Source organism: Muscardinus avellanarius, assembly GCF_963383645.1.
Source record: "Muscardinus avellanarius genome assembly, chromosome: 16".
In the NCBI taxonomy this organism is placed as follows: Eukaryota; Metazoa; Chordata; class Mammalia; order Rodentia; family Gliridae; genus Muscardinus; species Muscardinus avellanarius.
Genome location: NC_137802.1, coordinates 59,583,149 through 59,603,232, shown reverse-complemented (window position 1 = coordinate 59,603,232; position 20,084 = coordinate 59,583,149). Strand labels below are relative to the sequence as shown.

General features: G+C 44.3%; 1 protein-coding gene across 1 annotated transcript; it reads left to right on the top strand.

Moving 5' to 3' along the window:
- Window positions 1–3,560: 3,560 nt before the first annotated feature.
- Window positions 3,561–17,782, top strand: KPNA2 (karyopherin subunit alpha 2; the record flags this gene model as incomplete). Its single annotated transcript, XM_080713325.1, has 10 exons — window positions 3,561–3,635; window positions 3,780–3,917; window positions 9,505–9,593; window positions 11,294–11,562; window positions 11,802–11,896; window positions 11,996–12,259; window positions 12,639–12,872; window positions 13,074–13,256; window positions 15,869–16,018; window positions 17,690–17,782. 10 exons carry the CDS (start codon window positions 3,561–3,563, stop codon window positions 17,780–17,782), a joined length of 1,590 nt encoding a protein of 529 aa, XP_080569451.1.
- Between the last annotated feature and the right edge of the window lie 2,302 nt (window positions 17,783–20,084).

Here is a 20,084-nt window from a genome sequence, read left to right as displayed (position 1 = left end):
TGAATCTGTGATCCTATTTCAGCCTCCAAAGTACTAGGATTACAAACATGTGCCATCATGCCCAGCTAAATATTCATTGTTTTTTGTTTGTTTGTTTTTGTTTTTTGGTGGTACTGGGGTTGCTGGAAACCCTTCTACCTCCGGGCTATACTCCCAGACCTATTTTATATTTTATTTGGAAACAGGGTCTCTTAAGCCAGCGTGGCTGGCTTCGAACCTGTATGATCCTCCTGTCTCCACCTCCCAAGCACGGGGATTACAAGCGTGTGCCACCACGCCCGGCAATATATATTCAATTCTAAGACACAGAAAAATTGCAAAAATAAACAAAAATGCCAATGATCCTTATGCTTACAGTGAATTTTGCTTTGTATGTGTGTGGCACTGGGGACTCAGTTCTGGGGCATTCAGTTGCGGAGGGCCTCACTAAGTAGCCAGGGCTTTCTGTGAACTGCAACCCTCTGGTTTCAGCCTCCCGAATGCTGAGGATGCTGGGATTACAAGTGGTGCCACCATGCCCAGCTTTAGTTTTTTATTTTGAAACAGTCTTACTATGTTGGCGAGGGCTGCACTATATTGTTGATGCTGGCCTGGAATTTGCAGACTTTCTGTCTAGCCTCCCAAGTACTAGCATTACAGACATGGCTTACCACATCTGGCTGTATTTTTTTTTTAGTACCTATCAGCTAGAAGTGGTGGCACATGCCTGTAATCCCAGTACTTGGGAGGCTTAGGCAGGAGGATCACAGGTTTAAGGCCAGTCTCAGTAATATAAGGAGACCTTTTTCCAAAATAAAATAAATAAAATAAAATAGGGTTGGGGGTTTAACTTGGAGGTAGAATGTTCCGGGTTAAATCCCAATACCCTCCCCGTAAAAAAAGGAGAGGCATGTTGGCACAAGTTTATAGTCCCAGGACTCACAGTCACACTCAACAATTTAGTGAGGCTTTTGCAATTTAGTGAGACCCTGTATAAAATAAAAATAATAAAAATAAAAATAAAGTAGGGCTGGGGTTGTAGCTCGGAGGTAGAATGCCCTGAGGTCCATTCCCAGTGCCAAAAAAAAAAAAAAAAAAAAAAGAAAGAAAAGAAAAGTACAAGGCAAACAGAACATGCTGGCAGACGCCTGTAACCCCAGTACTTGGGAAGATGAGACAGGCCAGCCGGAGCAATTTAGCGAGAACCTCAACAATTTTGGAAGACTCTGTTTAAATTAAAATAAAATAATAAAATAAGATGGGCTGGAGGTATAGCTGGGACGTGGCATATCCCTGGATTCGATCTCCAGTACTAATAATAATACTGATTACAAAATTTAAAATATTAAAGTGTCCGAAAAACCGGTCCAGCATGGTAAGTTCTTTGTTACCGTATTTGCGTCTTTCAAGACGCAATTTTAAACAAAGTAATGCAACATAAATTTGCTTTACTTTCCCATCCCTCCCTAGAACCCCCTGCTAAGTTCCGCCTGGGTCCTACCAAGAAAAAAAGCAAATCTGGACGTCAACATAAAATTGCTTTTTTTTTTTTTTAAGATAATGTATTTTAGAGTCATTTTGTAGTGTTTGCTTAAAGCGGCTGCCTAGGAGGGGGGAAAAAAAAAAAAAAAAAAAAGCAAAGGAACCACACTCCCTTAACACACCCCCACGAGCACCGACCCAGGCACTGGCTAGGCAGGACTGGAGACCGCCCCCTCGCGCTGCATGCCGGGACCCGAAGTTTTCCCACTCCGGCCGGAAGCCGCTCTGGGATCGCTCGGCCGCTCCCTCATCTCGCGAGATTGTCCTCCCGGTTCTTCCCAACCCTGGGGTCCCCCCCCCTCCCCGCCTAACGTGTTTTTTAAATCCACCAATAGGCACATAGCTTAGGCTCGAACCAGCCAATCGGAATGCGGAGCCACCGGGAAATTTAAATCGCGCCGGCCGGCTGCACGAGGCACACCGTCTCTGGGCCGAGCCGCGGTGGACGTTTCGAGGCTGCGGCTCCGCCACCTGGGATCCCGCACATCCTCCTGTGGACGCCTGAGCCGGCGGTGCAGGTACGCGCTCAGCCCCTCGGCGGCGGCGCTCGGCGGCTGGCCCGCCCGGGAGAGGCCCCGGCTCCGGCTCGGCCTTCCTGCTTGACGCGGCCTTGGGGGCGGCGGGCGTTGACCGGGCGGCTTAGTTTCGCCATGCGGGGTTGGGGATTTCGGGCGCCGGTGGCCGCGCTCGGCAGCGAGGGCTTAGCGCCGCGGCCCGGGGTTGGGCGAGCGGCCCGGGGGCCCCCGGCCGCCCCCTCCGCGCTGCATCTTCCCGGACGGGCCGGCGCCCGGCTGGGGATGGACACGGAGGTGTTGGCCGGGCAGAGCCGCGCCCGACTCGGAGGCCCCGACCTGGCGCCGTTAGGGGGTCGTGGAGGTGCACAATGGAGTTAAAGACAGTACATTGTAAGGAGGTCTTTGCCCTTAAGTATCTCGGGCGGGATGACGCACAGCTGATGTCATCCTGATTGAATGTATTCGCTGGAAATTTCTGGAAATGAAAAGAGGTGCGAGGTGCTGCGGATGGAACCCTATATCGAAAGTTTCCAGTTGACAACAGCCATTAGGGGAGGGCTTCGTCCCCTGATGACGGGCCACATTTTTATATACCTTTCGAGTGTGGAAAATGTACTTGTTTGGGCTGGTTAAATACAGTCGAGTTGGGAACGCTTTCAGATGATCTGAATTTATATAAGGATGTAGGGTTTTAACTGATACAGCCGTCTGGGTTCCCCTACTTTGATAAACTGTAATGACTCGAGTACACAGACGCACTGCCCGACGGGGTGGGTGGGGGCTAGAGCTTGTAGCTACTGAGCACCTAAAAAAAATGATTAGTCCCAATTGTGGTTTACCATCTGCTCAGTGAGATAATGTGTGCTATGTGAAATCCATATAGGATTTCCCAGAAAGGATCTACAAAAAAAGGATGTAAAAATATGTTTCAAGCCGGGCGTGGTGGCTCACGCTTGTAATCCCCGCGCTCGGGAGGCTGAGACAGGAGGATCGCACGGGTTCGAAGCCAGCCTCAGCTACTTAGTGAGGCTCTCAGCAACTTAGTGAGACCCTGTTTCCAAATAAAATATAAAAAAAGGTCTGGGAGTATAGCTCGGAGGTAGAAAGCCTCTGGGTTCCACCCCCAGTACCACCAAAAAAAAAAAAAAAATCTCAGTTTCTTATACTGACACCGTGTTGGGATGATGTTATTTCGGATATTTCTGGTGAAAAGAAAATAAAATTTTATTTTTTCAGCTTTTCAATATGGTTACTGGAAAACATATTAATATGGCTTGAATTATATTTTTCTGATGGACATCTCTGTATTTGGAAGCTCAGCCCTTTAGAGGGGAGGAGACAATTGTCCTTTGATTAAAACCATGTCTGTAGTGCTCAGAACTTGGAAGTTCCTTCTATAATGTAGAGATGGATTCCGTTTTTGCTGGATAATTCTTATTTGGTGCCTTTATTAGTAAAGCCAAATAATAAAAGGGATTTTTTTTTCTCTTCTACCTTCTAGCTTTCACCCTTTGTTTCATAACCATGTCCACCAATGAGAATGCTAATTCACCAGCTGCCCGTCTTAACAGATTCAAGAACAAGGGAAAAGACAGTACAGTGAGTACCTTCTGTTGTTTTCCTGTAGGCTTTTTAAAAATGGGAAGCTCTTTGGAAAGGGGTAAAAACTGATTTTTTTTAAAAATTGCCCTCTCTTGACAAAACTCATGTGATAGGTAAAATAACTTATTTTTTTTTCTCAAGGAAATGAGGCGGCGCCGAATAGAAGTTAATGTGGAGCTGAGGAAAGCTAAGAAGGATGACCAGATGTTGAAAAGGAGAAATGTAAGCTCATTTCCTGATGATGCTACGTCTCCACTACAGGAAAACCGCAACAATCAGGTAAAGATTATAGAGTATGAATTATGGTAAATGCATAAAATCAGTATGAATATTTATTAGAAATTTAAATACTATTTCTAGCTTTAAATTTTTTTTCTTTTTTTTTTTTGTGGTATTGAGGATGGAACCCAGGGGCTTTCTACCCTTAGGCTGTACCTCGAAATCTTTTTTTTTTTTTTTTTTTTTGGTGGTACTGGGGGTGGAACCCAGGGGCTTTCTACCTCTGGGCTAGACTCCCAGACCTATTTTATATTTTTTATTTGGAAACAGGGTCTCACTAAGTTGCTGAGATCCTCACTAAGTAGCTGAGGCTGGCTTTGAAGTTGTGTGATCCTCCTGTCTCAGCCTCCCAAGTGCAGGGATTACAAGCTTGTTCCAACATGCCTGGCCCTAGACCTATTTTATATTTTATTTGGAAACAGGGTCTCACCCAGCTGCTGAGAGCCTCATTCAGTAGCTAAGGCTGGCTTTGAACCTGTGTGATTCTCCTGTCTCAGCCTCCCAAGTACTGGGGTTATAATTGTGCGCCACCATGCCCGGCTTTAGAGTTTTTATTATTATATCTGTGAAGATTTTTTTCTGTTCCCATCATTTTTATGTGTTATCTTCTTTCCTACCCACCCTTTTAATCACCTGACCCTAATTCTAAGGTCTTTGAGTTAAGACCTTGCTACAGTTTTCTGCATTTCTAGCTACTAGCAGAGTACCGGCATTAACTGTGTTTAGGACCAATCACTTTGTGACTTATTTCTGACTTTTGGGGATTCTCTCTTGGTATTCCCTCCCCTTTTCTTTTTCTTTTTTTTAGCCCACCACCCACTGGTGATTGAACCCAGGGACATTCTACCTTCAAGTCACACCCCCTGCCCTGTGTTTTATTCTTTATTTTGAAACAGGGTCTCACTAAGTTAAGGAAAGCCTCACTATGTAGCTGAGGCTGTCCGTGAACCGTGATCCTCCCGTCTCAGCCTCCCGAATGCTATTTTTATTCTTAAATTTGAAACGGGGTCTCAGTAAGTTATGGAAGGACTCACTAAGTAGCTGAGGCTGGCTGTGAACATGGATCCTCCTGTCTCAGCCTCCCAAGTATTGGGATTATAAGTATGTGCTACCAGTCTGATCTTGGTATTCCCTGTTTATCATGAGCTTTGTTGAAGTCTTTTTTTCTCCTAATATATTCACTGTAACTTCCTAGTTTTTTCCCGTTATTCTGTGCCATATGTAATTATCTTAAAATTTTTTCAAAAGTACAGTCCTGTGTGCCATGCCATTTCCATTAACTACAGATTGTGATACGTAGGTAGTAACATGAGATTATAATGGAACTAGAATCAGAACATGTAGCTAAAGGAGAGAGGAGAAAAGGAAAGAGTAGGAGAAGAAACAGAGCTCGTGGAGAGTTCTTAGGGGCTTAGGAGAGGTTTTTGTAGACCTTGATAAATACCTTAAAAAGTGTAAACTGAGCCGGGCGTGGTGGCGCACGCTTGTAATCCCCGCACTTGGGAGGCTGAGATAGGAGGGTCGCACAGGTTCAAAGCCAGCCTCAGCTACTTAGTGAGGCTCTCAGCAACTTAGTGAGACCCTGTTTCCAAATAAAAAAATATATATAAAATAGGTTTGGGAGTATAGCCCAGAGGTAGAAAGCCTCTGGGTTCCACCCCCAATACCACCAAAAAAAAGTGTAAACTGAGCTGGGTGTGTTGGCACAAGCCAATAATCTCACCCAGTATCTGGAAGGCAGAGACAGGAGGATCACAACAATTAAAAAGGACTGGGGATGTTCTGTGGTAAAACACCCTTGGGTGTTCCAGTTTAAAAAAAAAAAAAAAGTTAAATCACAGACTCCAACCATGAAGGGTTTCATTAATAAAGTTCATGGTACAGTATTTGATTATAAGCAAATCAGTGATGAAAACAACAGCAAGAAAACTACCATGAAGAGCCCTGGGCAGGTCCTTCAGGAGGTATTTGGGAGGGCCTCAGTGTGTACTGACCCTGAGGCTTTCCTCTGGATGAGCTGTGAGGCAGAGAACAGCCATCCAGATGATGCTGACCCCAAGGAAGACATGGCTATCATTTTATGTTGGTGTCTTTGTTTGTTTTTTATGTTGGGTGTGTGTGTGTGAGGGGGGGGGGAAGATACTGGGGATTGAACACAGGGGCATTCTACCTTCGGTCTCAGCCCCAATGCTGGTGTTACAAGCATGCATCACCACTCCCAGCTACCCCAGCACTATTTCATTCTTTTTTTTTGCGGTCTGGGAATGGAACCCAGGGGCATTTGACCTCCTCTGAGCTATACCCCCTGTCCTATTTTTGATTCTTTATTTTGAAACAGGGTCTCACTAAGTTGCAGAGAGCCTCACTAAGTAGCTGAGGCTGTCCGCAAACCACGATCTTCCAGTCTCAGCCTCCCAAATGCTGGGATTACAAGCGTGCGCCACCACACCCGGCTTTGATTCTTTATTTTGAAACTGTGTCTCACTGAGTTGCAGAGGGCCTCACTAAGTAGCTGAGGCTATCTGCGAACTGTGATCCTCCAGGTCTCAGCCTCCCAAATGCTGGGATTACCAGCATGTGCCACCACGCCCGGCTTTATTCTTTATTTTGAAACAGTCTCACTAAGTGGCAAAAGGTAAAAGGCCTGAGTTGTGCCACCACGCCCTGATTGTCTTTTTTACTTTTTTTTTTTCTATTTTTTTTTTTTTTGCAGGTCTAGGGATGGAACCCAGGGGCATTCGACCTCTGAGCTACACCCCCTGCCTTATTTTTAATTCTTTATTTTAAAAGGATCACACTAAGTTGTGGAGGGCCTCACTAAGGAGGCTGTCTGCGAACTGTGATCCTCCAGTCTCAGCTTCCCAAATGCTGGTATTACAAGTGTGCACCACCACGCCCATCTACATATTTATTATTTTATTTTATTTATTTGCAGTACTGGGGATGGAACCCAGGGGCATTCTACTTCTGAGCTACACCCCCAGTCCTTTTTTTTTTTTTTTTTTTTTACTATTTTATTTGGAAACAGGGTCACACTAAGTTGCCGAGAGCCTCACTAAGGAGCTGAGGCTGGCTTCAAACCTGTGTCATTCTCCTGTCTCAGCCTCCCAAGTACGGGGATTACAAACGTGTGCCACCATGCCGGCTTCATGTTCTTTATTTTGAAACAGGGTCTCACTGAGTTGCAAAGGACCTTACTAAGTAGTTGAGGCTCTCTGCGAACCGTGATCCTCCAGTCTCAGCCTCCCGAATACTGGGATTTTAAGCGTGCGCCACCACGCCTGGCTCTCTTATTTATTTTTTGTGTGGTACTGGGGCTTTTCTACCTCCGAGCTATACTCTCAAGACCTATTTTTATACTTTCACATTTTTACATTTGGAAAGAGAGTCTCAGCAAGTTGCTGAGAGCCTCATTAAGTAGCTGAGGCTGGCTTTAAACCTGTGCGATCCTCCTGTCTCAGCCTCCCAAGTGCTGGAATTATAAGTGTGAACCACCATGTAAGTTGCTGAGGTTGGCCTCAAACCTGTGATACATCTATCTTAGCCTCCCAATGACTGGGATTATAGGTGTGAGTCACCATGCCCAGCTTGCCTATTATATCTGTAATAGGAAAATCTCTTATCACATTGCCTTTAACTCCCAACTTGTTATCTCTCAAAGCATTTCTATATGCAAGGGATGAAGACTAATGTAGAAATAATTATTTGCCTATTTTATTTATTTATTTATTTTTCAGTACTAGGTTTTTGAACCCAAGGGCATCTATCTTCAAGCAACACCCCCAGCCCTACTTTTTGTGTGTGTGTGTGCTGGGGATTAAACCCAGCTGGGTTCAATGCTGGGGCATTCTACATCCAAGCTAGCTACACCTCTAGCCCTCGAACCCAGATCATTCTGTTTTAGCCTCCAGTTTCAGAGGGCCTCACTAAGTAGCCGAGTCTGGCCGTGAACCTATGATCCTCCTCTCCTGTCTCAGCCTCTCAAATAATGGGATTACAAGTATGTGCTACCATGCCGGGCTAGCCTTCTCTTTTAAAACTGTTCACAGCTGAGTGTGGTGGCAGACACTTGTAATCCCAGTACTTGAGAGGCTAAGACAGGAGGAATCGGGTTCATGTCCAGCCTCAGCTACTTAGTGAGCCCCTCTGCAACTTTGTGAGACTATTTGACAATAAAGAATAAAAAAATAGGGCTGGGTGTATAGCTCAGAGATGGGATGCCCCTGGGTTCAGTCCTCAGTATTTACCCACCAGCTATCTTTTTCAATGACAAAAATGCTTGGATATTCTATTTATTTATATTTTTTGGTGGTACTGGGGATGGAACCCAGGGGCCTTCTCTGTGTTACACTCTCAGACCTACTTTATATTTTATTTGTAAGTAGGGTTTCTTAAACCAGCTGAGGCTGGCTTCGAACCTGTGCGATCCTCCTGTCTCACCCTCCCAAGTGTGGGGATTACAATCGTGTGCCAGAATGCCCTGCTCCCTTGAATATTCTATAACTTGAGACTGCAGTGAATAATAACACCTCATTTGAGAATGTTTTACATTTAAAATGGTATTTAACAGACAAAATTAAATGGCCAGGTAAGGTGGTGCAGGCCTGTAATCCCAGTACTTAGGAGGTTAAGACAGAAGGATTGGAGGTTCATGGCTAACCTCAGAAATTTAATGACCCTGTTTCAAAGTAGAACTTAAAAATAGGGCTGGGGGTATAGCTCAGAGGTAGAACACCCCTAGGTTCAATCCCTGGTACCACAAAAAATAAAAAAGGGCTGGGGGTTCAGAGGCACAATGCCCTGGGTTCAGGTTTAATTTCTAGTGCCACACACACACACAAATATAGGACTAAGTTTTTGTGTGTGTGTGCATGTGTGTGTTTTCTTTTTTGCGAGGTACTAGGGATGGGACGGACCCAGATGCATTTTACCTCCGAGCTACACCCCCAGCCCTATTCTTTTGTGTGTGTGTGGGTCTGGGGATGAAACCCAGGGGTATTCGACCTCCGAGCGATGCCCCCAGCCTTGTTTTTTATTCTTTATTTTGAAATGGGGTCTCACTAAGTAGCTGAGGCTGGCTGCGAACCTCAATCCTCTGGTCTCAGCATCCTGAATGCGGGGATTTCAAGTGTGCACCACCACGTCTGGCTCAAGGACTAAGCTTTTAATAATTGACTATAAAAGAATCTAGGCCAGTGGCACACGCTTGTAATCCCAGCATTTGGGAGGCGGAGACCGGAGGATTGGACAGCCTTGACTACTTAGCGAGGCCTTTCACAATTCAGTGAAACCCTGTTTCAAAAGTAAAAAGTCAGCCAGGCGTGGTGCCGAATGCTTGTAATCCCCGCGCTTGGGAGGCTGAGACAGGAGGATCACTGTTTGAGAACAGCCTCAGCTATTTAGGTCCTTTGGAACTAAGACCCTGTTTCAAAATTAAGAATAAAATAGAGCTGGGGGTGCAGCCCGGAGGTAGAATGCCCCTGGGTTCCATCTTCAGTACCGCAAAAAAAAAAGAAGAAATTTAAACTGTGCAAGAATGGATTTATTGAATATATTTTTAAAATTGTGAAATTTTACTTTTTTTCAGGGCACTGTGAATTGGTCTGTTGATGACATTGTCAAAGGCATAAATAGCAACAATTTGGAAAGCCAGCTCCAAGCTACTCAAGCTGCTAGGTAAGTTCTGTATGCTGTGCCATGGGTGACTAAGAAATTAACTTTTTTGGCAGGAAGAGGATATACAGAAGATGGGAATAGAATAAAGTTTAGGCAGCCATAGGTCCATTTTTATTAGTTTTTCTTAATGTAAAATTTTATGATTTTATTTAATTGCCTAAATTCTACCTTTAGAATAATGACTTAACTCACCCCCACCCCTTTCAGTACTGGGGATTGAATTCAGGCATTTTATCTCTGTCTGAGCTATATCTCCAGCCCTGTCTTTGCGGTACTGGGGAAGGGACCTAGAGATGTATTACCTCTGAACTGCATCCCCCAGCCCTGTTTTATTCTTTCATTTTTTTGTGTGGTGCTAGAGATTGAACCGAACCTCAGGGTACATTCTACTTCTGAGCTATATCCCCAGCCCTTTTTTTTTCTTCTCAGTACTAGGGATGGAACCCAGGGGCATTCTACCTTGGAGCTATACCCCCAGACCTATTTTTATTATTTATTTATTTATTTATGGATCTGGGGATGGAACCCAGGGGCATTCAACACCCGAGCTACACCCCCTGCCCTATTTTTTATTCTTTAATTTGAAACCACCTCTCACTGAGTTACGGAGGGCCTAAGTAGCTGAGGCTATCAGCGAACAGTGATCCTCCGGTCTCAGCCTCCCACCATTCCTGGCCCTTTTTGTAGAGTTGTAACCCAGGGGCATTTGACCTCTGAGCTACACCTCCTGCCCTATTTTTATTCTTTATTTTGAAATAGGGTCTCACTAAGTTGCAGAGGACCTTACTAGCTGAGGCTGTCCATGAACTGTGATCCTCTGGTCTCAGCCTACTGAATCCTGGGATTATAGGTGTGTGCCACCACACCCAGCTTTTATTTACTAGTCTCACTAAATTGCTGAGGCTGACCTTGACTCTGTAATCCTCCTGTCTTAGCCTCCCAAGTACTGGGATTACAGGTGTGTAGCATCACACCTGGCTACCTTTTAGTTTTTTTGGTGGGTCTTGAGTTGGAATCCAGGGGCATTCGACCTCTGAGCTATGCCCCCTGCCCTATTTTTTATTCTTTATTATTTTAAAACAGGGTATTACTAAGTAGCTGAGGCTGGCCAAGAACGGTGATCCTTGTATCTCAGCTATCTCAGTGTCCCAAATGCTAGGATTACAAGCGTGTGCCACCACACCCAGTTACCTTTTAGTTCTTAAAATAGTAAGCCGGGCGTGGTGTTGTGCGCTTGTAATCCCGGCATTGGGGAGACTGAGACCAGAGAATGAAGGATCTCAGACAACTTCAGCTACTTAGGCCCTTTGCAACACAGTGAGACCTTGTTTCAAAATAAAGAATAAAAAATAGGGCTGGAGGTGTAGCTCGGAGGTAGAATGCCCCTGGGTTTCATCCCTAGTACCGCCCCCCCAAAAAAAGTAAAAGTTTTTGTCAGTGCGGCATTTCAACTTTAATGTGTATAGTAGATTTTTGCATGGATGTAAAGAGGAAAGTAATCTCTGTCACAGGTAGGTAATATCTGATTCATGGAGAAAAGGTGGTTAGCTGTAATACATGTATCGATAAAGTACTCTGTTCAGCTTCACAGTTCAGGTGTCCTTGCATTTTGTACTTTGCTTGAAAGGTTGAAATCTGTTTTCACAGAAACTTACCTTGTTAATAATCTTTAACTTTTGTTTCTCTTTTTTCTCCCTTAGGAAACTGCTTTCTAGGGAAAAGCAGCCGCCCATAGACAACATAATCCGGGCTGGTTTGATTCCAAAATTTGTGTCCTTCTTGAGCAGAAATGAGTGTAGTCCCATTCAGTTTGAGTCTGCCTGGGCACTCACTAATATTGCTTCTGGGACATCAGAACAGACCAAGGCTGTGGTGGATGGAGGTGCAATCCCAGCGTTTATTTCTCTGCTGGTGTCTCCTCATGCTCACATCAGTGAACAAGCTGTCTGGGCTCTAGGAAACATTGCAGGTAACTTATACCTAAAATTCTTGTGGCTGAATGTAGTGAGATGAAAGCCTGTGTTACAAGCTCTAGTGGTCTTTGTGTCAAGTTTTGAGCTTGCTGCTGGCCGCTATTATGGAGAACGGTCCTAAAAGAGGCACAAAGAGGTGTCTGAGTAAGTTTTAGGGCTTCCTGATGGTACATGTAGTCATTGGACGCCTATGGTGCCGGCTGAGTAGATGAGATTAGTCTTGCTTTTGTTTCAGGCGATGGCTCAGTTTTCCGAGACTTGGTTATCAAATTTGGAGCAGTGGACCCACTGTTGGCTCTTCTTGCAGTTCCTGATATGTCATCTTTAGCAGTAAGTTAACTAACACAAGTTCATCATCACTTTTGTTCTGTTTTTCCTTCCCTACTCAAGACACCATGTTACTTTACCTCCTCATTTTCTTTCCCATAGTGTGGCTACTTACGTAATCTTACCTGGACACTTTCAAACCTTTGTCGCAACAAGAACCCTGCACCCCCGTTGGATGCTGTTGAGCAGATTCTTCCTACTTTAGTTCGTCTCCTGCATCATGATGACCCAGAAGTGCTAGCAGATACCTGCTGGGCCATTTCCTATCTCACTGATGGCCCCAATGAGCGCATCGAAATGGTTGTAAAAACAGGAGTTGTGCCCCAGCTTGTGAAGCTTCTAGGAGCTACTGACTTGCCAATTGTGGTAAGTTGTTAGTTTTTCTTTTAACTAATCAATGGTACTGAAGCCTATTAAGAGCCACTATGGGCCTCTCATTCATTAAAACCTTTTTTTCTTTTTTGTGGCACTTGGGATTGAATCCAGGGGCATTTTGGGTTACATCCTAGTCCTATATTTTATTCTTTATTTTGATACAGGGTCTCACTAAGTTGTGGAGGGCCTTACAAAGTAGCTGAGGCTGGCTGTGAGCCTGCCAAGTACCGGGTATATTCCCAAGTACTGGGATTATAAGTGTGTGCCACCATGCCCACCTCATCAAAACTTTTAAGATAGAGAATTTTTGGGCAGTGCTGGAAAAAAATCAGTAGTAACCATCAGCATCAACATTTTTTCCCTTTTTCAGACTCCCGCGCTGAGAGCCATAGGAAATATTGTCACTGGGACAGATGAACAGACTCAGGTTGTGATAGATGCAGGAGCACTTTCTGTCTTTCCCAGCTTGCTAACCCACCACAAAACTAACATTCAGAAGGAGGCTACATGGACAATGTCAAACATCACAGCTGGCCGTCAGGACCAAATACAGCAAGTTGTGAATCACGGATTAGTCCCCTTCCTGGTCGGCGTTCTCTCTAAGGTATTGTAGACAGGCTATGTCTGATACGGCACTTAAAGTTCACTGTTGTCCCCTGTGTACAGTGCTTTGTTACATGATCACCAATAACCCTTTCACTTAAGGTTGTCTAGAAGCAGTTGATCCTGTCTTTATGAAACGGTACTTTTGGGATCTTATTTATCTGAGTCCTCTGAAATAAAATCATTTTCTTATGTTTATCAGGCAGACTTCAAGACACAAAAGGAGGCTGTATGGGCTGTGACCAACTATACAAGTGGTGGGACAGTGGAACAGATTGTGTACCTCGTTCATTGTGGCATAATAGAACCATTGATGAACCTCTTAACTGCAAAAGATACCAAAATTATTCTGGTTATTCTGGATGCCATTTCAAATATCTTTCAGGTAAGAAAGACCTAACAAGATGGTATTTTTGTGAATTTTGGGCTTAATCCTGATCAGTTTACTATTTACCCCAGGGAAAGGCTGCTCAGAATCGGCCTGTTCATGAGTCAGGCGTGGTAGCATGCTTATAATCCCAGTACCTGGAAAGCCGAGACCTGTAGGATTGCAGGTTTGTGGACAGCCTCAGCTACTTAGGCTTTCCACAATTTAGACCTCGTTTCAAAATAAAGAATAAAAAATATGGTGATGTAGCTCAGAGGTAGAATGCCTCCTGGGTTCAATCTTTAGTTACACACACACACACACACACACACACACACACACACACACACACAGCCTGTTCATGTGGAACCCCACACCCTTTTTTTCCCCTTCTCCCCCTTGATTTTTTCTGTTACTTGGGGATTGAATCTAGGGGTATTCTAACTTTGAATAACACCCTCGGCCATCGCACCCGGCTTTTGGTTATTTATATATTATTTTTTATTTTGGTGGTACACCCTCGGCCATCACACCCGGCTTTCCCCCGGTTTTTATTTATTTATTTAGTGGTACTGGGGTTCCTGGAAGCCCTTCTACCTCCGGGCTACACTCCCAAACCTATTTTATACTTTTTTATTTTTGGAAACAGGGTCTCTTACCTACACAATCCTCCTGTCTCCGCCTCCCAAGCGCAGGGAATACAAGCGTTGCACCACCACGCCTGGCTTGGTTTTTTTATTTTTAAGGAACAAAGTTAAGCCAGCCGTGTGGTGCATACTTGGGAGGCTGAGACAGGAGGATCACACAGGTTCAAAGCCAGCCTCAGCAACTTAGTGAAACCATTTTCCAAATAAAATATAGAATAGGTTTGGGGGTGTAGTCCAGAAGTAGAAAGCCCCTCCCTGGGTTCCATCTCCAGTACCACACACACAAAAAAGGTTGAACTCCTGGTCACTTAAGCAGGCTTCCTGCTTCAGCTCCCTGAGTAGCTGGGACTGTATGTATGCACCACTGTGCCCACTGGACCGCACTCAAGATAGAAGACAGGGATTACAAAAGGTACAGAGAAGAAGCCAGACCTGGTGGTGCACAGCTGTCATCCCAGGACTTGAGAGGCTATGAAAAGAAGATGGCAAGTTTGCAGCCAGCCTCGGCATCTTGGTGAGACCCTCAGCGACATAGCAAGACCCTGTTATTCAGATAATAGGTGACGATGTGTCCTGGAGACTGTCCATATGTGCTTACTATCTTTTTTGTGCGTGTGTGTGGTTGGAACCCAGAGGCTTTTCTATTCCAGGCTGTACTCCCAGACCATTTTATATTTTATTTGGAAACAGGGTCTCACTAAGTTGCTGAGAGCCTCACTAAGTAGCTGAGGCTGGCTTCCAACCTGTGCGATCGATCCTCCTGTCTCAGGCTTCCAAGTGCGGGGATGACAAGTCTGTGACAACACACCCGGCTTTTGTTTTTGCAGGTCTGGGGATGGAACCCAGGGGCACTTGACCTCCAAGCTATACCCTCTGTCCTATTTTTTATTTATTTTGAAACAGAGGGGCTGGCTGCAAATCTGTGATCCTCCAGTCTCAGCCTCCCAATGCTGGGATTACAAGTGTGTGCCACCATGCCTGGCTCATAATTTTCTCTATTGCAGAACAATTGAGTCAGAATGCACTGTTGTTTTAGAAGTTGCTTTTAAGCCGTGGGAGGCTGGGACAGGAGGATTGTGGTTTGAGAACAGCCTCAGCTACTACTTAGTGAGGCCCTTTGGAATTCAGTGAGATCTTGTTTCAAAATAAAGAATATAGGGTTGGGTTGTAGCTCGGAGGTAGAATGCTCCTGGGTTTCATCCCCAGTACCACAGACAAAAAAAGTTGCTTTTAGATTTTGATGCAGGGAAAAGATCAAACTACTTTATCTCTGTGGCTAAAAGCTACAGTCAAGTAGTTGGCTAAGAGTAGATACAGATGTGATCACCTGAGAATTTTTTTTTTCAGGTCTGAGGATGGATCCCAGGGCATTCTGCCTCTGAGCTAAACCCCCTACCCTATTTTTTATTCTTTATTTTTTTACAGGGTCTAAGTTGTGGAGGACCTCACTAAGTAGCTGAGGCTTTATTTTTTTTTACAGGGTCTAAGTTGTGGAGGACCTCACTAAGTAGCTGAGGCTGTCTGCGAACTGCAATCCTCCAGTCTCAGCCTCCCGAATGCTGAGATTACAAGCATGCGCCACCATGTCCGGCACCTGAGAATTTTAAGAAAATAAAATATGGACATAAAACGATTGTAGTGTTCTTGAGAAACTCTTAAGTATTTATTTCATCTGGTGTGGTGGCACAGGCTTGTAATACAGGCTTGTAATTCCAGTTCTTGGTAGACTGAGACAGGAAGATAACAGGTTTAAAGCATCTTTGTAGCTTAACAAGATCCTCAGTAACCTAGGTAGGGAGACCTTGTTTCCAAATAAAATTGGGTTGAGGGTGTACCTTAGAGGTTGAATGCCTCTGGGTTTTATCTCCAGTACCAAAAAGGAAAAAATGTATTTATTTCTGTCTGCTACATAGTAATCCCAAAAGTATGGATATTTGTAAAAAATTTTAAAGTGTAAGCCAATAAACTTGGAATTTTTTTTAGGCTGCTGAGAAACTGGGTGAAACTGAAAAACTTAGTATAATGATTGAAGAATGTGGAGGCTTGGACAAAATTGAAGCTCTGCAGAACCATGAAAACGAGTCTGTGTACAAGGCCTCATTGAACTTGATTGAGAAGTATTTCTCAGTAGAGGTAAGTAATGGATGGCAGTGTTACCTTGGGAAATACACATGAAGTCAAGCTGAGAAGACTTTTGTCCTTAATAGTTTTTGGTTTTTGTTTTGTTCTGGGTGATACTGAGGATGGACCTCAGGGGCATTCTACCTCCAAGCTACATCCCCAGCCTCTATTTTTTATTTATTTTGAAACAGGGTCTTGCTGAGTTGCCAGGAGCTTCACCAAGTAGGCCGGGAACTGTGATCCTCCTGTCTCAGCCTCCCAAATGCTGGGGTTACAGGTGTGCACCACCAAGCCCGGCTTCCTTCATAATATTTATTTTGTGGAACTGGGGATTGAGTCTTAGGGACATTTTACCTCTGAGCTTCATCCCCCATCCTTTTTTTTGGGGGGGGGGTACTGGGGTTCCTGGAAGCCCTTCTACCTCCGGGCTACACTCCCAGACCTATTTTTACATTTTTATTTGGAAACAGGGTCTCCTAAGCCAGCGCGGGCGGCTAGCTTCGAACCTGCGCGATCCTCCTGTTTCTGCCTCCCAAGTGCGGGGATTACAAGCGTGCGCCACCACGCCCGGCTCCCCGTCCTCTTTTATTTTTATTTTGAAAGTCTTGCAGGGTTTGAGTCTTAACTACTTGCTTAGGCTGTCCGCTTTCTTTTTTGTGGTATTGGGGGTGAACCCAGAGGCTTTCTACCTCTGGGCTATACTCCCAGACCTATTTTATATTTTATGTGGAAACAGGGTCTCACTAAGTTGCTGAGCGCCTCACTCAGTAGCTGAAGCTGGCTTTGAACCTGTGCGATCCTCCTGCCTCCGCCTCCCTTATAAGCAGGGAGATTATAAGCCTGCGCCACCACGCCTGGCTCGGCTCATACTTTTTAAAATGAGCCCTGTCCTCAGTGTGTGTAGGACTCACTAGATTTGTGTCTTTGGGAAATACTAGCATGTCCTGAACTAAGGCTTCTTGCCGTCATTGTAGCAGTTGTGGAAATACACTCCAGGACCCTGCTCTGGACCTGATGAGCAGTTCTTTTTTCTGGCTGAGAGAGATAGGTGCAGGAGAAAAATCTGTTTTCTGTTAACTGTAGTAGCATTTCTCCCGGGCACTTGTGAATTTGTCAAGCTTTAGCCACCCCTCTCTTTCTTCCACCCCTCGAATATGGTGCAGGATTATAGTTAAAAACTTGAAGAATAACCCAGGCGTGGTGGCACATGCTTGTAATCCCAGCATTTGGGAGGCTGAGACTGGAGGATCGTGTTTTGCAGACTGGCTCAGCTACTTAGGCCCTCTGCAACTTGGGCCCTATTTTGAATAAAAAATAAGGTGAGAGGTATATAAGTCTAATGCCCCTGGGTTCCATCCCCAGACCCCCCCCCCCACACACACACACAAAAAAAAAACTTGAAGAATGAATGTTTCAGATGAAAACTGTAGGAATAAGTGCAGACTTCTATGTTGGGTGTGGAGTACCCCTAGTCCCAGCTACCGGAGAGGCTGAGATAGGATCATAAGTTCAAGACCAGCTTGGATAACTTAGCAAGACACTATTTCAAAATAAAAAGTACTGGTTCAGTGGTAGAGTGCCCTTGGGTTCCATCCCTAATACTGCAGAAACAAATAAATGCAAACTTCTAGACTGTTAGAAATGTGCCATATTTCTTAGATTATTTGTTTTTAATATTTCCAGGAAGAGGAAGATCAAAATGTTGTGCCAGAAACTACCTCTGAAGGCTATGCCTTCCAAGTTCAGGATGGGACTGCTGGGACCTTTAACTTCTGAAGTGTACAGCCCAGGCATGAAGTTGTTTGTTGTGTGCTATGTTCTGTATGAGTTTGTCTTACTGTTTCTCTACTAAGGACTCTTTTTAAATGTGGTTTAATTGTAGCACTTTTTACAACAAAACTATACTTGAACAGTTCCAAACTGTACATACTGTATGAAGCTTGTCCTCCAAGTGGGTTCTTATTTCTATGTGGAATTTCATATCTTTCAGTGCCCTGTAAATAAAGATTAAATTCCACCCTTTACCTTGCCTGTGTTGCTTTACCTCGGTGCTCTCGACATGATAAATGAAGAGTAATCCAAGCAAATAATAAGCTAAGCAGAGGCAGTCCTGGTCGTAGACACCATTTGGTAGAAGGCTTGTGTCGTCATCCAGGACGGAGGGGCGATAACTTCCTGCCAGGTTCTGGGCCTCCTGGCTTTGGTATAGGATTCCTGCTTTCCTGCTTTGTAATGGCTTCTGGCACTTAGCACGAGCCAGAAAAAAATTTCTGACGTTTTTACAACAGTCAACCCATATATCCTTTAGTCTTACTGGTTAGGAAGATAGGCCATGATTAAATTTTTTGAGGGCAGTGGGAAGGGGACTCTATCCCTACCTTTTTTTTTTTTTTGGAGGGTACTGGGGGTGGAACCCAGAGGCTTTCTTCCTCTGGGCTATACTCTCAGATCTTTTTTATATTTTATTTGGAAACAAGGTCTCACTAAGTTGCTGAGAGCCTCACTAAGTAGCTGAGGCTGGCTTCGAAGCCGTGTGATCCTCCTGTCTCAGCCTCCCGAGTGCTGGGATTACAAGCGTGCACCACCAGGCCCGGCTTCTGTTTTATTTCTTAGTTTGAAATAAGATCTCACTAAGTTGCTGAGACTGGCTCGAAACCTCAGATCCTCCTGTCTCAACCTCCCAAGTACTGAGATTACAAGCATGTACCACTACACCACATATATATTTTATTTTTATTTATTTTTTAGGTACTAGGGATGGAAACTAGAGGCATTCTACCTCTGAGCTATCCCTGTTTTTTTCTTTTATCCTGTTTTTTTCTTTTAGTCTTTATTTTGAAACAGGGTCTCACTGAGTTGCAAAGGCCCTCACCGACACTACACTTAAGCTTTGGGATTACAGGCATGTGCCACTACTCCCAGCTACAGTTTTTATTTTGAAATAAATTGGGCCAGTACATTCCCAGTACTTGGGAGACTTGAGTCAGAAGGATCACAGGTTCAAGGATAGCCTCAGTAAGTAGTGAGACTCATTAACCTAATAAGACCCTGTTTCAAAATAAAATAGGACTGGGGTTTAGCTCAGAAGTAGAATGCCCCTGGGTTCAATCCCCAGTGCAAAAAACAAGTTAAATTGAGGCTGACCTCAAACTTGGAATACTGCTTTACCCTGCCAAGTAGGTGTGCCCCATCACTCTTGGCTAAATATTAAATTTGATTCTGAATTTCTCCCAGAGCTGTAAATTGAATTAATTTCTCCCAAACTTAAAGGGGTTAGGAAAAGTCAGAGCGTTGTCTCAGCAATTTAGGAATAGGACTAGGAGCATAGTTCAGAGGTGGAATGCCCTTGGTTTCGGTACCTACTACCACAAAAAGGCGTATTGTGTGTGGTAGCACATGCTTCTAATCCCATTACTTGGGAAGTAATGGGATTAGACAGGAGAATTACAGGTTCAAAGTCAACCTCAGCAATTTAGATCCTGTTTAAAATAAAAAGGGCTACAGTTGTACTACAGAGATAGAATGCCCCGGAGTTCAATCCCTTGTACCAAGAGAAAAGCTGACAGTGCAATGCACCTTAACTGAAGTACTCGACCAGTCTTAGCTCATTTAATTAGTGGAAAAGTAACAACCAAACCTCCCTACAATAAATAGGACCTCTCTGATGGCTGCTTTCCTAGGTAGCTGTGGTGACCGAGGTGGAGATGTGAAGACTAAAAAGTGCTGCTGTATTTAGCAAAGTGACTCCTCAGGTCAGTAGTATAATGCAACACATTTCCATTTACCTTGACTATACATGGAATGTTTTCTTCCTCAGGTTCATCAACCTTTTGCCTTTGACAGATAATAGCCCTTTAAGTTCCCTCCCTGGACAGAATGTTTAATCCTTAACTTGTTTGGGTGCAGAAGTAGAGAACTCTGGCTAATGTTTATTGGAAGGTTCTTGTCAAGGGTTACTCTCTTTTTTTTTTTTTTTTTTTTTGTGGTACTGGGGGTGGAACCCAGAGGCTTTCTACCTTTGGGCTATACTCCCAGACCTATTTTTGGAAACAGGGTTTCACTAAGTTGCTGAGAGCCT